The sequence below is a fragment of the Alligator sinensis genome, unplaced genomic scaffold, assembly GCF_000455745.1.
Source record: "Alligator sinensis unplaced genomic scaffold, ASM45574v1 scaffold118_1, whole genome shotgun sequence".
Classification (NCBI taxonomy): domain Eukaryota; kingdom Metazoa; phylum Chordata; order Crocodylia; family Alligatoridae; genus Alligator; species Alligator sinensis.
In genome coordinates this window covers 1,300,844-1,319,037 of record NW_005841850.1, presented here as the reverse complement: position 1 = coordinate 1,319,037, position 18,194 = coordinate 1,300,844, and the positions used below count along the sequence as shown (strand labels likewise).

Below are 18,194 nucleotides of genomic sequence, written 5' to 3'. Positions count from 1 at the left end.
AAAGAGTGGATGTTAAAACCATGTTTGAGGTGGCATTTTCATTGATCAAATGAAGCAAGATCCGAGTTGCCACGAGAGTAGGTAGTTAAAACACAACCTTTACCCCTCCAAAGCAAAATAAGTTTGCTAGCAAAGGAGAATCATCCCGCACTGGTGGGCAGGGAATTGCTGCATCTGGGGTTTGGAGGTTTTTTTTCTCCTTTTTTCCTTTGCAGCTGCTTAAGAGTTGAAGTCCTGAGAGAGAATGTGGAGACCTGTGGTTGTTATGCATTCTCCATCCATTCATGCTGTATTTAACCATAACTTGGATCCGCACAACAAGGGAAAATAAAAACTTTCAACACTTGCTTGATCTTTAGAATAAACAGTCTTTTAATTGGCCAGGGTGTTTATTTTTGGTTCAGGCTTCAGGCTTAATACCAGGAAAAACTCTATCACAGTCAGGGTGTCCAGACTGTGGAATAAACGCCCTCCAGAGGTGGTGCAATCACCTACCCTGGAGGTTTTCAAGAGGAGACTGAACGGTCACCTCCCTGGGGTCACCTAACCCCAGTTGTCTTCCTGCCTAGAGCGGGGGGGCTGGACCTGATGATCTGCAAGGCCCCTTCCTTGCAAGGTCCCCAATCTGTGATTTAAGAGTAGCTTTAAAGAGCAGTGATTTTTGCATCCAGGTGACATATATGATTTGCATTTTAGGATTCAGCCAGTTCGCTCTGAACCTGTTAGCATGCCAGGGTCATCACGTCCAATGTCAGATCGGAGAGGAGTCTCAACGGTGATTGATGCTACCTCAGGTAGAGAGAGCGCACGTGTTGGTTTCACATTGTCTTTGATGTTCATGGTGTTCGCCTAGCTTTGCCTTTGCTTAGTAATGTTTTCCGCCTAAGCAGCGCCGTATCGCAGAAGGAATGTCCAGATCTGCAGCTGCAGTGTAGGTTGAGCGCTATCTAAAAATTAGCGAATGCATATTGAAGGGTACCACGCCGATGACTTCTTTTGCCTTTGATCGTTCAAATGTGAAGTAACTGCACTGACACGAAATGTAAATGAAATGTGTGCGTTCAATTTGCTTGACCCGTTAGGATATCAAAAGGCCCAAGCTAAAGAAGCAGAAGATGTGCAAGGGCTAACACTGGAATGCTTTTATTAGTGAAAGAGCAGTGTTAAGAAAATCATTGCACCATTAATCTCTGCCCATCACAGATATAAACACCCTTCCACCGAATCGGAATCACGTACGTCTTAGCAGCGTCTGTGAGCAAACACGACTACCGGATAGCCTAACCAATGCTTCTTGAGCAGGAAACCTTTTTGCTGATGCCTTTGGAGATGGAGAGTAAATTGAAGAACACCCTGGCTATATCTGTATCAGGAAAGTAGCAGATCTACGTGCCACAAAGTTTTCTTCTCTTTTTCTTTTTCTGCTCTGGTGTAGTAGGTGCAAAGGAACGAGAGCAGAGGGGTTTTATAGTCTCGCACAGCTGTATAGCATCTGACGGTTCCCCACAGCAGGATTTTGTCAAATAAAATCTCTCACAAGTAGAATTATTAAACACAGAGCATTAGTCAAACAGTTGAGTCAGAGAGGATTTTAATCTTTAGCGATTTGAAAATCCCTAGAGACTGCTGATTGGATTGAGGTTTAAACTGTAAAAGGAAACTGTAACACATACAGAAACTGATTTGTGAAGGTTGTTTTAAAGAGAGTTAAAATAAAAGCTCCTGTTCCGGGCTCTGTTTTCCATTGATATCAATGCGGAGTCCAGGATACCACCACGTTTGCCAACTGCATTGATATATTTCTTTTGGTGTCTTAAGGTTTTCCCTGGATCGGTGTCTGTTATTCAGTGTCATTACAAGCATATTCACATTTGATATTAGAGGTTCTCTCATCGATTTATATTATACATTTCTATTTTCAGAGGTTTAAATTGGCCCTGCTTGAAACGAGGCAAATGTTTAGAGCTGTTCACTCGGAGGAAACGTGTATATTTTTTTCTCAGTATCACCCATAGATTATCAAATACATTTTGGTTGTACTAAAATATTAATTAGTTGAGCTCCCTTTGGTTGGAGTTCATTTACCTTGTTAGAAATACACATTACACACTCGGAGTTAGTGGTAGCCTCTATTGGGATGGCTGAACATTTAAAACCAAATTATTAACGTTTAAATAATCCATCCATGGCAGTCAACTTCTCAAAATGTTCGGTGTGTTGGTTTTTGAAGATGGGGGGAGCAATGCAGTAAAGGGACTATCACTTGGATATTTCCCCAACTGGAATATGGTTCCCAAATGTCATTTTATGGCCGTGTTTTTCAGTTCCCACTACAAACATGCGAGAACACGGTTCCTTCTGTGTCAAGTAACCCTGTGCTTTTGTGTGGATGGGCCTTTAGTGTAAAGTGGATCATGTGGATGTGATGAAGCTTTATTGGTAATGCATTTAACATGTGGGTCTGTATTTAAATTGTTGAAGTCAATTATATACATTACTATGACACTAAAAATATATTTACTGCATAGCACTGACTCAGTTTTGCTGTAGCACCTCATAAGTTTCTTAAATAATGCATGGATTTTATGAGACATGCTGATCGCCATATTTTATTTAAGTCCACTGCCGAATTATTTGGATATGAATTGATTTTGGATTCAAGGACTTTAACCTCTGTTTGCAGCCTTCATATTGGCTGATCCCTGGTCCCTTCCCAGTCAGGGACTATAACTCTTTATTAAGGGGAGATTTGCAAGATTTACATTTGATGGTTTAGTGATGTGAACTCTCCCAAAGATTTAAGGACAAACAACAAAATGCCTGCCCTGTTTCTCAAGGTTTCTCTTCCTGCCACCTTTTAAGGGTTGTTTTTTTTTTTTTGTTGTTTTGTTTTTTAAACGTTGAATGGATGAGCAGAAAATTCCATTACGGTCGGTTTTGAATTTAAGGTTTTTATTTGAAAAATCTTCCTTGTGTTGCATTACAATTTGTCTTAAACCTGGTACTGTAAATATTCTCATTTCCTGCTATTACTGAGGCATGTCCTAAATGGCTTACGTTCTTTCTGAAAACAAGTTTATTGGAAAATACCTTTTTAGGTTTGAGGGATTTTTTTTTTTTAAGTAGGTCATAAATTTTTATTACCTAACCTGAACCAGGAAGTGATTCCTCAGTTATGACCCATGCATTTGAGTCTGTTGCACTTTATGAAGATGCTTATCTGCCTGTTTGATGGCCTGTTGCTTAGAGAAATGGCCTCTGTGGCGCCTCCTCTTATCAAGCTGCATCACTGGGTCTTGCCCTCAAAAGATTGCAAGTCCACGTTTATCATCTTTAATTGTTCTTGCAGCACGCTTTATAGCTTTCCCCTCCTTGATGGTGACAGCTCTGTCTTTATGTTTAATGCGACAACAGTGTACATATTTTTATGATTTCCGTCGCTGTCAGTGAAACCATGATACCATGGAGCGATGTCCTTACACTTAAAAAAAAAACCCAACCAACCCCTTTGTGCTGGAATGAATCTCAGTGAGATTCCCACTGTGGAGGAAGATACCTGTAGTATTAACAAATGAGAAAAACAGCCATGGACTTGCGTCATTATGGAAGACTCCAACTTCATACTGGGGCCGGGGGCTGGACTTGATGACCTTTCGAGGTCCCTTCCAGCCCTAATGTCTATGAAATCTCTAACTTGAAAAATAAATGTTAGTAATAATGGTAGGGCCTAGGTCTTCGTGGAGGTAAAAACTGACATATTTCTTCATCATATAGTCACTGAAGCAGCAAGAGGCGATGCCGTTTTAGCTTTGTTTTTGGTCACAAGTAAGGGCACCATGGAAAAACAGCCTTGGGTTTTGGAGTCGCACAGTTGATTCAAGTTTAAATTGAATGGAAGGATAAACAAAACTAGCGCCTGGCTTTTGATTTCGGAAAGACAGACGCTTTTGTTAGCAGAGTCAACTGGACCAAAGATCAAGAACGTCAATGGAAGTTTACCCCAGTTCTCAGGTAGGAGGAGGATGCCCCTGGGGGGTAGCAGCAGAACAGCTAATAGTCGTGAGCGTATAGAAATGGAGATTGCCACGTCTGATTTTGAAACAAAACTCAAAGGGCTTTTAATGGAGTCAGGTTGGAGGGACCAGATAATCTCCATCCCAGAAGTCTTAGGGAACTCAGTGAAACGCTGTCTGGGATACTGTGCATGCACAAGCCTGGCCACCCCTAGTCAAGAAAGATAAACTCAGGGTGGAGCAGCTACAGAATTGGACAATAAAACGGTTTGGGGAATCGAGGCCTTTCTTCCATGAAGAGACTTGGCTTGTTTATCCTAACAAAACGAAGGTTGGGAAGTGAGATGAAGACTTCTTGTAGATGGATAGGGGCCAAACACCAGGGAGGGAGAAGAGCTATTGAAGCTAAAGAGCACTGTTGTCAAAGGTAGAAATGTCTGTAGACTGGACATCAAAAATGGTGTATTGTCATAGAAGCATTTAGGTTCTGGAACAGCCTTCAGATAGGAGTACTGGGGGCAAAACAGCCTTGAACAACTTTTAAGATGGAGCTTCATCAGCTTGTGAAAAGGATCTCTTGATGCGTGTACCTGCAGTAACAGGAGACTGAATGCGTTTACCATTGTATCTTCCTGTGCGGTCTACAGAGTTGCATCAAGAGTAAAACCAAAGTAAGTGCATGCCAATCAAGGAGACTCTCTCGGCAAAGTTAATCATTGGGGTTTAACATTTGGTAAATCGAAAATGGTATTTTTTGCATTGTTATGACTGTTCGCATTCATGTGCTTATTTCAGTCCTAAATGTTGGTGGGCATTTAAAGTTGTTGCCACTCACTGAGCATGTTCTGTTTCTGGAGACGTATTATTTTTTTGTTGTGAAAAGACCCTAAGCATTGGAGATTACAGAGAACTGTTCCCAGTCTAACTTTGTATTTAGAGCTGGGCTGATGTTCACAATATCTACTTACGGTGGAACTCTGATTCATTCAGATCTGTGTAGCAGGCTATGGTACTGGACTTGGGAAATGCACATAATATCCCCGTTAATTATCGTCTTCTGTGCCCTGTTTGATTCATCAGGACATTCACCAGCCATTGCAGCATGATTCAACTGGTGAAGACTGCATAAAGCTTTTACACTGCCTAGTCCAGAGCTAAAGGAAAAAGGTGGAAGCGTCTCCTCCATGTTGCCCCTCAGCCTAGACTGAATTTGGACTTTTCCAAAGCATGCCACCTCTTGTTGGGGATGGACTGAGCCTGCAGCACAAAGGGACGTGCACGTGGGTTACGGAGGGGCATAAAGAATGACAGACAATGTCTACAGCTGGAGTGGATGTTTTGCCGTGAGCTCCCCCCCACTGCACGAGCAGAACATATAGGCCAGTGATTCTCTGCCAGGGTGCCGTGAGATTCTTTCACGGGTGCTGGAGAGCTGCCGTACCATGTTCGCACTGTTAGGTGCAGGAGCATGATTCCTATGACACAAAACCCAGAGGTTTCAAATAGGAAACCGTAGTGTTAAAAACCTTCTGACCTGATGTGGTCTTCCCCAGTTCTTTGAACAGAAGAATTGCTCTAGTATTTTTTTTTTCCTGTGGTCAAAAAACAAGCGAGAACAAAGCTGGCATTTCCCATGGGATGCCATGAGTCTGTTGTGGGCGGACTTGGGTCTAAAGAGGTGAGAGCCGCTGATATAGGCCAGCATCTTTGTTGTCTTAGCTGCTTGGTTCCTCTGCTATTGTGGATGTTTCTTAAAAAACCTCTCTACGTCCTGGCCAGTCCTGTTTATCAGCTCGATCTGCAAACAGACACAAAGTTTTTAAATTCATCACTCTACATTCAAAGATGTTTAGAGTTTGATACATGCTTTTCAAAGGCTAAGGTATAATTATCACAAGCATCTACACAGCTTGCGCTCCAAAGTCCGTCTTCGCAAAGTGCCTTAGGCACTTGAGAGACTTAAGCTCCTAAATGCCTAAGCCACTTTTGAAAAGGGGATTCAGGAGCTTTTGATCTTTTTAGATGATTTTGCTCTTAGCATACAGATAATAAGTCAGAATACTCCTCTGAGCCATAGGCCAATATCCATCCAAGTTATACATTTGATTATGATGATAAAGATTGCAGAAATGGAAAAAATGTATTGTGGAAAATGAATAATATGGAGTGGGTGATCGATATTGGGAAATTCCTACAGGATTGCAAAAGCATGTGAAATATGTAAGTAAGATTTGTTGGTGCAACTGATAATATTGGAAACATACTTTAGTAAAAACAAAGTAATCACAAACGTGTCAAGAAAGACGTGGTAGAATTAGCAACAATACGATTGCGAGTGGTGTAACAAGTATCATTTTGAGAAAGCAAACATTTACACACACTGCATTTTGTTCTTGGAAATAACATTGCAGAAGCCTTGTAAACCACAAATATGCAAGTCTAATGGAAGAGTAATGTGTTTCAGTATGATTATTGGATGTTATCTCAACACAGGTATAAGTGGGGGGGTTTTCCTCTTTGGCATTTCAAGAGGTTTTGGTTTTTTAATTTGAGAGTAGGATATAATCACGTCTATGTCTGTTTTAATTGTATCAATTTCTTAAAACTAAGAAGTGTAAAAATAAAAGTTAGCAAAAAGTATTTGCTGACAGGTACTACTCTGTTTGTCCCTCAGTGTATGCATACTTCTCATATGCATTGGAAGGAGAATATCCCCTTAAGGATTTAAATGCACTGTAATGCCAGAGACTGTTCCAGATTGTCAGGGAAACCTTTAATGAATGTTGAGTTGCAAAGCTTTGTAGAGTAAGAAATGAATCACTGGCACTGAAAAGGCATGCTGCAGACATTCACATGGCATATTGCAACTGGTTTTTTTAACCAAATTGGCATTGCCTGCTCCTAGTCCAAACAGACAGGCTTTTGACTTGACATTTCAAAACTTCAGAGTTATATTCTTTTCGTAGAGGTGGCTAAAATCCATCACCAGTTTTCTAGCTGTGGAGATCTGCAAAATTATTGCCGCTAACCTAATAACAGAACGTACACCATGTAGGTTTGTAGTGAAACCTTCCCACCAGTAAACCAGGCCCCTGGAAGAAGATAAGGTTGCATTTCATCTATATTCTGCAAATGAGTACTTCATGCCTCATTGGATTACTTGCGTACGAATATGAAAATGAAAATAAGTTTACGAACTCTGTTAATAAAAAATTATACAGAAACTAAATTAAAGGAAATTCAGGAAGACTAGGCTCCTGCTGCAGAACAATAAACCTAATCATTCATTTAAAAAAAAGCCTTGCATTTAATGTGTTGTACCTACACATTTTGTGCTTAAATTCAGTAGCAAAACCCCTCTGATTTTAAAGGGGCAGAAATTGTTCGAGAAATTGTGTAGAAGACTTCTTAAAAACCATAATCCTACTTGATTGTAAAGTGAAATAGACTGCCGGAAAGCACGGTCTTTTTTTCCCTGTCAAAACCGATCCTATTTGTTTCCCCAGGGTCCCCAGAAATCATTTTGTTTCTTTGCCATTTGAGGAGGAAGATTGTAGCAAAAAAAAAAAAAAAAAAAAGGAGGAAAAAATTGCAGATTATAACTAGCTGAGCCATTTTTTGTCTCGGCCTCTACCTTCTCTCCTTGGAGGTAAACTCCACTCCTTTTTGCTTTAAGAAAGAGAAGAATTGTGGGGATGGAAGAGCAGCTGAAGAAAGCAAGAGGTGAATAAAACACGGTGAAAGAAAAACGTATCGAGAAGGGGGAAATAGTTATACTCCTTGATCCTGAGCAAGTACATAGCGTTCTCCTTTAAAGCATGATGTATGCCGTGTGTGCAGCGGTGACGCTGTGCTGCTTAGGGTGAATTCATAATTTTTTAATGACCCTGGCAATGCTGAGCTCTTTTCTGTTTACTTTAATCGATGCCCACTTAAACTTGGTTTGTAATTTAGCACTTCCCTTTCTGCCATACACAATCTGCTGGCCATGGATAGTCGCCTCCTTTCCTTGCTGGCTGAGGGTTTACTTAATAGAATTGACTGGTCTGAGTCTGGTTTTTTTGCTTCATTCAAAAGCAGCTGGTAAACATCTCATTTATTTCATCTTTTATTGTTCGCTCTAAATCCTCTGAGATGGGGACCGTAGGCCAAACCTCCAAGATGGGGACCATAAGGGGCATCTCGAGTGCCCGGCAGTGGAGATGAATAAACACCTCTGCTGTCACACCTTAAAACAGCCAAGCTTTGCTGTTGTGTCTGTGCGATCAAATATTTATTCCCAAATGCTGCACACTAGAAAGTAGTGCCTGGGAGCAGCAGAGATCAGTTATTCAGGTAGTAAAGATGTGCGAATGCAGCTGGCAAATGAAGTCCCCAACATTATGAATTCCCAGTCTGTCCTTCTTGCCGCAGGCAATAGCTGACAGGCCCGAGCGGTCATGGGTTTCCTGTTACTGGCGTTGATAGGGCCCAAGGAATCCTGGCGTCATAGATACTTAAGCTGTCCCTGCATGAGTGGAGACGGCCGGTGCTGGAGGGTCCTTGTTGCACAGCTATGTAATCAATATGGTCTGGAGTCCTTGACCTGAACCTGTAATTACCTGCACGGTATAAAGGTAGTTTGTTGTTACAGATAGTGATTGCATTCAGATTCTCTGTGTATGGTGCTGATCTTTGAAGCAGGAAGAGGATTTGGCCCTTTTTCTATTCTTCGCAGTCATTAAGACCTTTTAATAACGCTCATATAGCAAGCCACTCTTATTGGACATCACCTGTTCAGTACCGAGGAAAACCCGTACCCGGCAATACACATTTTGCAGTGATACCACAATGGTAACTTCTAGTCTAGCTCTTTCTTGTGTTACCTTTAGAGCAAACTATAGTAGCAGGATGGCTGCTTTAATAGCTGTGATTTACTTATCTGTTATATTTTATTATATTACTGATGAAACAGTAATGCTTTTGAGGGATAAGCTTTAGGTTCTCTTTTTAAAAAAAATTTGGTACTGAATAACACTTTTAAAGAATTTTCTTTTTTGGTGCGAAGTTTATCATGCAAAATGCTAACATGCAAATAGGTGGTTTAAAAATTGATCTAGGTGATTCAGTTCCCTGGTGGGTTTTCAAGGGAGCCTGACTGCACAGGTCTCCTAGATGCTAGTGCAGTATACCTGATGACTTCCAGGAGCAGCTATGCCCTATACGATATGGAGATATAAAGGGAAATTAAAATGACCTAGCGCTGCCGATTGGGCACCGGCTGCTGGATTGTTGCTTAGCTCGGGAAAGACTCAGCTGTGAGGATGCATGCAATAACAATAATGTCTTGCAAGTGCTGGTTGGTGGTTACTGTGTAAAAATAATAAATTGAGAGAGGAGACTTGAGGAGGGTGGTTAAATGAGAGATTAACAAATTATTGCCTGCTGATTTATCGTGCCCTTTCTAAAATGATTGAGTGTGCTGCCAAGGTAAAAGCAGATGAAGGTTGTGGGGATCGGAGGAAAGTCTCCAGCGCAGAGTGAAACACAACTGCACTAGTTTCCTCTGCGCGGTGTCCATCCCCAGAGTGAAAGTGAGAGAGGAGGTGGTTAATTTTCATTCTGTGGCGGTGAGCCTGCCAGCAAATGAGCAAATCTGGCTCTCCAAAAGGCGTTGCTTCTTAATATGCAGGTGTCAGTCAACTAGAAAATGGCATGAAATCGCAGGCTATTTTCACATAGGCAGATGAAAAATCAGATGGTAACAAAACATGGAGTCACCAACAATCTGGGTCAGACTTGAACTAATCATCTGCAATCGAAAAATGCCATGTCCTGCTCTGTCAGCAAAGCTGCTCAGTCCCTGAATCGTATCATCGTGCTCATCTTGGTAACTTCTTTTTGCTTGCGTGTGGTAGCTCTATTATAGAAATATTTACTCTGCTCCTTTGATTTATGATTACATGATGGGAATATATATACTACTTTAGGTACACAGACCAGATCGTCTAAATCTGTCTTTGTGAGTCAAGAGTAAATGGCCTGGCCTCTTTTTTTTTTTTTTTTCCTCCAAAAGAGGACTGCCATGTTTTGCTCAGGTAGGGATAATAAGACCTTGTTGTGACACTCGTGGGCTGAGATTCCTTTTGCATTTCCTTTAGGGGTATTTTGAGCTCATTAACTGGTCATAAATCATCTAGAAAGTGGGATTTGATGTAGTTGTTAGCAGTTTGAATTAGGCTTAGGAAGGTATGCCCTATGAGTTAAATGGCTATAAATGTTTACATATGCCGTTCACCTTCTCTGAATTTGAATGGATTTAAAGACTGCAGAATATCGATTTCCTCACTTTCTTTAACTGAATAGGTAAATCAAACTAACCAAATCCAGAGCAAGTACTGTTCCTAGACTACATGTATTCTGCTTGTGTTTTAAAAGCTAGGAACGTGATGGGTAGGTCATAAAAAAGCTTGTAAGCAAGGGGCATTTTCCTACGTATGGATCAATAAGCAAATAATCAAAAGGTCCTATAACTTTTTTAATTTTCATTTTCAGCATGCGGGGTGGTATGGTACTGTGTTTCTTCTCCATTTATTCTGTTAACAGTTTGTAGAAGGTGTGGGAGGAGCACATGGGAGGATGGAGATCTGTGTGCATTGTATATCCAGTTGTACACTCCATCATCTTTACCATGTTTCTTCTTCTCTCAAGTGCTGTCATACACATCACTTAAATTAAAGTTAATACTGTCTTATTCTGTCCTCAGAAAATCACTTGTACATTTTGGACAGTTTCTTTCTTATAGAAAAAGAGTGATGTTTTTCTGCTTAGGCAGATCTTCATTTAAAACAAAGAACATTTTTTAAAAGGCAAGTATAAGTATGCTGTATATTAAAAAAAATACTGTCATACATTCATCTCTGTGTTAATAAAACAGACATGATCATAGCATGAATAATTGATTTCCAGTTTAATGCAGCATAAATCAAGAATCCTAAAGATAATAGTTTGAGTAGAGATGGGAAAAGCCATGGGGATTGGAGTCATGCAGATTAAGGTGAAATTTTTCCCACTTCCAGTCAGCGTGAATACGCTCCTCGGAATTTGGAGCAAAGCTTAACCAGAGATGATAAATATTGCTGCAGTCGTGTAGCTAGACTTCTGCTCTGTATTGGCTGCTGATACAGTCTGGTTATACGGCCGCTAGTAGCATTTTTTTTTCAATAATTTGAACTGCTTCGTTCTGCTTAGTAGAATAAATTCTGAAATAAAATGTAAAGGTTCCAGTTTAAAGTCTCCAGTGACACTGGTTCATTAAAAGGAAGGGGGGGAAAATTGCACACAACTGAGTTTTTTCTTTACCTAGAGCCGACCGCTAAAACTCCAAGAGTGAAGTCCTTTTATCTCGTAGTCGGTGATATAAACTGCAGTGATTTCAGTGCACCCGGGAATTCAGTTCTCCTGTACAGACGTGCTAAGAACATTTCAGCGCTCTATCGTTATTTCCTGATGAACAGCCTTTTCTTTGAAAGTTAAAATTTTACGGTCAGGAATGATCCCTTCAGGTTCCTCCGTGCCTATGCAAACTTCCTCCTGACCACCACCAAAAAAAAAGAAGCAACTTCTTTTCCATGGCCTGTCAGATAAAAGTGCACGTTACCTTGGGTGAGAAATATGGGGTGCTTACAAATTCGTGCAGTACATAAGTGTCACTTCTCATTGTTCCTAATGGCGTGCATTGGTACTGTAGGAACTTACAGTAGAGAGCCTTGGCCAAAACAGTTAGTTACAGAGTGGAGTACACCTGGGACCTGATCCTTGTAAAACAGCAGGAAGCCCACTAATGTAAATGGAATTGCATAACTGAATGGGTGAAGAGTCTGGCTTCACATCCCCACAAGGCTCAAGGTATAAGTAAAAATGTCAAGTGCTTTTCTCCAAAAGGTGCGACTTCCTTCCAAACCTGAGAAAAAATAACACCAGAAACCTGGGAGGGCTGCCCAGCTGACCTGGCCTCAAATTGCCCATCACAATTACGAGGAAAAAAGTAAGGTGGAAGGAAAAACATCTCTGGGTGAAATGGACCATACTCCTTCCACGACCTGGGGAATACAAAAGGCATGAAACAGCTGTTATGCCTAGGTGTCAGAGAGCATAGTGGTGTTTAAGCGATGAACATAGAGCAGTGTTTAAGCCTTAACTGTACCTTCGTTTTTTTGGTTTTCTTTCACAACATAATGTAGCTTTGTTAATATGTTTAGTTAATTTTTATAAGAAAAGGAGGACTTATATAAGTCTGTGATTAGCCTCTTATGGGAAATCCATAGAAAAACCAATCTACTATGGCTTCTTACAAGGAGATCAGGGTCCCCATGAGAAACAATCTAATAACCTTGGAAGCCTACCAAATGCCACCGTTCATTCTCTCAGGTTATATTAGCCTTAAAAAAGGCCACTGAATTAAATGGTCATTCACACACTGGATCTTCAGTCTCCTCACCCTGAGAAACCTTTCTGACAAATTTAAGATCAGAAAAATTAGAAGTTCTGGGAGAGTTACAATTGCCAGAAAATAGGGATATCAAGAGAGACAGGGCTGAGTCCAGCGGATGTCTGCAAATGTCACATTAAAATTAGAGGTTTACCCTGAACTCGGATACCAATGGGCTAGTTGTGCCAGCATGCTTAGTAACAGTAATAACGTGTTCCTTCCCATTTCCTTTGCAAACGTTAACCAGTATGCAGCTTGGTGACACGGCTAGTGCTGAAGCACTTGTTTCCCAGTCTCATAGTCCTCTGCCATAACTAGTAGGCTACGTTCCCAAACTTGATAGCGACTTTCCTAGTTTTTTCCAACAGTCTAAATTTGTTCTATATTGAACAGGTTTACAAACACATTATTTCATTGAATCATGGTATAGTTCAAAACTATATTCAGTGCAACCAAAATACCTCATTCTACAAATATAGATGTCAGCGGGAAAAGTGCTGCGGCGACATGAAGCGGATCCCAGATTGATAAATAATGTTATTGGAATACAGCTTAAAATCTAGACAAGCCGCAGTTTAATTGATTGTTCTTGTATTGATGTCAAAGCCAGGTGAAGTGATGACGGTGACCTTACCAACATAATAGCTAAACAAAGTATAATTAGGGATTTTTCTTCCCAGATTACAGTAGAGTGGCACTAAATCCTCTAGGGCATCCATTAATGGTCATAGGTGCAATCCTGGGTAGCTTGAAGACAGTTGTTCTCATGTCACACAACTCACTTGAGGCATGTACCAGTGGCCCATTAATGCACGCTGTGCAGTGTCTTATAGCTTAAGTGATACATATTTATTTTCAGTTGGGAAAGCCACCTTCAGTTCACATAATGGTTTTGCCAGCTGAAAAATAGCAGTGCACTAACAGACAGTGTATGTCCAAGGTCACAAATGGTTCCCATCTAAATGGTTGTATTTTATGAAAAAAATATAAACACCAGACGGTTTGTACACGGAGAATGGATGCGTATTTCTTCCAAATAGAAGATCCATCTAAGTTCCCGTGTTGTAATTAACAGTTATTGTTAATCGTTTTGCATAGATAGTTTAAGGCATAAAATAAGCAGGAGAGTTGATTCTAATTGGATCTGACACCTCAATCTTCTGTGGAGCAACACATGAACTACGATTCCCAGTGGGCTGCTGCAGGATACAATATTTATTTTACTCGAGATCTAACAGCTCCTAGCTACTTTTAAATTTACAAGAGATCCTAAAACCTCAGTGCCTTGACTGTGTTTTCAAGAATTGCACTGAGAAAATGCATGATAAAATATAGATTTATTTTTTATTTTTTTTATATATATATGCCCCCAGAATGTGCGTCTATAAACCGTATTGCTTGTATATTTATTAAAAAACGGAGTATGAATGTTCTTGACCCCTTTAATTTGTTCTGGTCTCGGTACTTGTTTTTCACATCGCATTAAATCTGAAAGTTTAGAGCTGCAAATTCCAGTGCTGATTTGCATAACTATTTCATGCCCAAGAATATCTGTACTTCTTCGTGCAAGGCTTCGATTAGAAGCAGTTTTTCCGTTTGCAGCAATTGCATTCTTCCATTTGATGCCTTCACTAAATTCAACCATCGTTTCCTCTTCAACATGTCAAACATCTGCTCATGTCCCTCCATCCCCACCTTGAAAATCCCTGGCATGAAGGATCATCTCTCTTGTTCAAGTGCTGTAACCTCCTTCATTTTGGGCTGCACGGCTCTAGCAAAAATCAGCTGTTAAAATCATCAACAGTGCTTGCCGCTCTACTCCCCTCTTCCCCCCCACTGCCGGATCCTTCAACTGATTTCCCTCCCCATCGCCTCCCCTCTCCACCCCCCAAGCCTTGCTGTCAGCAGCAAATTCATGTCCTCTGTCTTAGTCTTCAAGGCCTTGCACAGCCTAGTCTCATTGGTTTCAAACTCCACATTTCACCCATTATGTTCTACTAAAAAATGCCGTGTTCTCTTTTCTCCTTTGCATCCTTCGCCCGCTCATTTTCAGGCCATCTCCTACGTGCCTTCCTGCACCTGGGGTTCTGTTCACCACGTGCCCAGTATTTCCCCGTAAACCCATCTTCAAATGCCTAACTTCAGAAAGTCTTCGGATCCTGGTCCTCCCAACTAAACCCCATCTCCTTTTTCTCACTATTGGCCCTTGAATTAGGCAGGTAGAAGTTTTAGAATATGTACTTTGTTGCAGGACACCAATGAGACGGCAAGCAAGAAATGAGCGGTAGGATGCAAAGTTAAAGTCGTGTCACCGTTTCTATGACGAGCACCTGTTGTCACGACAGTTTTAGCTCAGCTGTAAAAATTCGCTTGTGGGTAAAATTTGGCATTTTAAGATAGCCTGGGTTTAAAAATGTTTCATGTCATAGGAGTATCAGATCTTCTCCCTTCCCAGTCATACAGTAAATGGCTTTATTTCTTGTTTATTTTTATTTTATTTTATCTTACTTCTTACTGAAGTTTTATAGGCCTTTAGTGCTGAGCATGGGCTACTTCTTAGGAGGTTTGAAGGTACCAGTAACCGCTGCTAGCGACACTGTCTCATTTAGGAAAAAGAGCATTCTGCATGTGCGCCTGTTTTCTCTGTTGTGAGCTTATTCTCCCCGACCCCCTAATAACAATTTAAGCTTTTTGCTTATGGGTTTAGTGCACAGCAACTACCTGGAAACTAGAGACTGATGGCCTCTTTGGAGCCATTAAGTCTACGGTGTTATGAAACTAGGGATTGGAGAATACCCAAGAAGGACGTCAAGGTTAAACCCCCCCCCAAACAAACCACTTATGAAATCTAGGAAATAGATAAGGAGTGCCACATCGTATTGCATAGCTGGTAGAAAGTTGTGGGGTTGGTTTTTTTTTTGTGGGAGTGTGTGTTTCAGCCATTGATCTTGATGAAGAGATTTCATTTTTCCCCCCAGCTGATTATTGCTTTAAAGAAGCAGAAATTCAGACTAAAGCCAAGTGGCAACTGAGTTCAGTAACACATGCGGTGCGTATCTTGTGGCCAGGGATTTAGGGTAACACAGTTCATGATCAGGACCATAAAACTGTGGGTGTTTTTTACTGATGACATCTTACTTCATCCAAGTGCTATAAAAACCTCCATCAGGCACTTAAAGGAGTTTCGGACATGACTGCATTATAGGTGACATTTTCAGAGGTGCTGAAATGCTTGGTGTTTTCAGAAGTGCCATTTTTATCTGCTTTGTATGTAAATGTGACCAAGTGGGAGGAAGCACCTTCAGGACCCATTCCACGATACTCTTTTCTATTAATTGTCTGTGGCAGCGATTCCCTGGGGGATTCAGATACCTGCAGGTACAAATGTTATCCATTTAGAAAATGCGTCATATCAAGACCTTTTAAAGACAGCCAAACACCTTTGCATCCTTCCTTTCTAATCGGGTCACCCTGATTAGAAAGAATTGTCCTTCAGTAGTGTGGAAGGAGGTTTTCGAAGGTAGAGAGGGAAATTGTGTACCTGACTTTTATGGAAACTCAAAAAAACATTGGGTAAATGAGTCCTATTTCTACCTGTGGAAATCTGCCGTGCTTGCTACAAATACCAGCACTTCTTCCTCCCTTGCACTCACACATCCAGCCGTTTTACATGGCATGGAGTGAGTGAGAATCAAAAACAAAAGGGAGTTATTAATCTTCACAGTTTGAAACCCTATAGCCGTGCAGCTGTAATCCAGAATAATTGGGACTGGTTATATTTTCCAGAAACTCAAAACAACTGCCCCACATGGCAAAGCACTAAAGCAGCATACTGCACTCCTTTCTTCTTTCCAGCTTGATTTATGGCGAAGACACTTTGCTCCCTGAGGATATTAGACAACATCCTATCCCAGGGACCACTCTGCAAAGATGGAAAAACACAGCCAGGTACCTGTTGGTTTAGTGCCAGGGTTTTCACCGGCTTCCCAGCTATGAAGCCTACCAAGTGTTCAGCACAGGAAGATGCTGCCTCTTAAAAGAAAAAAGCAGTGGAACAAGAGAGCAAAAAAAAAAAAAAATCAGCCATTGGAAAAAAAATACGCAAGGACGGAGCATTACTGTGTTTTGAACAGCTCTGAATGCCATTTCATCTTCCTTCTCGGGGTCTCCATGAGATGCCACTGCTTCGACTCGCTCTCGACATGGGCCCTGAAGGAGAGAGGCCAGTGTTGAGAGGGGTGATCAGAATTCAAACCTGGGCAATAGGCGGATTTAAAAAAAGACACTTGTCTTTGCTGTACAGCACGTTCATTGGGAAACACTCGTGAATGCCAGGTTTTAATCCCTGGCCTCCAGGTCCTGAAACGCTTTTAAGAAATCCCAAAGCCAGAGAACAGTTGAAATGCTCCCACCAAAGTGCACAAGAAAATGCACTTGAAATGCGTTGACGTTTCGTGCCCCTGTTTTGCCATTGGTGCATTTGCCATTGGTGCATTCATATGTTCAAGGCTAGGAGCTGACTCGGTCTTTCATCCTTTCATTGACATTCTGGGTCTGCTCCGTAGGACCACGTGCAAAGATATGTCGGGGCCTCTGGTCAGTGGTTAATCTAACGTATCACGTGGTCTCTCTGACAAAGTAAGTTGGAGTCTTCTCGCTTTTGAAGCAGTGCGGTTTCCTTAACCTCAGGGGATTCGATGCTGATTTACAACAGTGGAAGTGAGAGCAGAACAAGGCCCTAATCCAAATTCAGATGTTTCCAGCTGTTCTTGTTCAATCTCTAATATTGGGAGAGATGGGAGAGAAAGAGAGAGAGAGAGAGAGAGAGAGAGTGTGTGTGTGTGTGTGTGTGTGGATTTCACACACCACATGAAACAGGACCATCTGACACAATGACTCCGACAAGCATCTTGCTGTATCGTAAGGTTGATGGATGGCTTTCCTAAAGTGCATCCATCACTCGCTGATCACGTTGTCGTACTGGGAGCAGAATTAAGGATGTTCTCTTTTTAAAGTGTTTATAATAAAAATTGAGAGATGGTTGTGTTTAGTTGCGTACAGCTTACTGTTACAGTCACGTAAAGGTTAAACATAGATGGGAAACACGTTCTTTTCCTAAATTATCCAGTACCACATAACATCCATTGGCTGCAGTCTTCTTGGCTCCTCCCCTTGCCTTGGACTCCATCCCTGGCATTGTCCCAGCCACTTTCAATAGTGTTTTATCTGCTGCTTGCACTGCTTTTAACTTTCACTTTTTATTAGTACTAAAGCTAAATTGGGTGATGTTTCATACTGTGGGTGGAGTACTACGGAAAGCCAGGGTCTATGCCAACAAACACTTAATGAAGACAGCAGCTAGTAAATAAGAGACTGCAGACCCCTTATTTATCAATGGCTACACTGCTGATGACGAATATGGAAATGACCCTTGTTTGCCATGTCCTCTTCCAGTACTCACACAAAAGCGAGGAGCCCTCGTGGTCCCATGGGTTTTATGGCCCCCAGAAATAGAAATTTGTTAAGGTCTTGACTACTTAAAGATAGTGTGCGGTCTGCTGGCTCTAGGAGAGAGCTCAAGGTCCTAAAGGGAGCGTGCAAAGCCAAGCGCCCCACGTGCATGGCCTTGCAGTCATCTTTACCCCCACAAAAGTGAAACCAAGCAAGTCGTAGTCATTAGCAAAAGATAAAAAACCAGTTTGGGAGTATTT

The 18,194-nt window shown here is 41.3% G+C and overlaps 1 protein-coding gene across 2 annotated transcripts in view; it reads left to right on the top strand.

The window, feature by feature from the left end:
• The window catches only part of BCAS3 (BCAS3, microtubule associated cell migration factor), a 447,594-nt gene that overhangs the window by 219,846 nt on the left and 209,554 nt on the right, over window positions 1–18,194 (top strand). For both annotated transcript variants that reach the window (XM_025210099.1, XM_025210105.1), the window contains exon 23: window positions 697–794. In XM_025210099.1, the coding sequence (XP_025065884.1) occupies window positions 697–794 (98 nt within the window). The remainder of the gene's footprint in view (window positions 1–696; window positions 795–18,194) is intronic.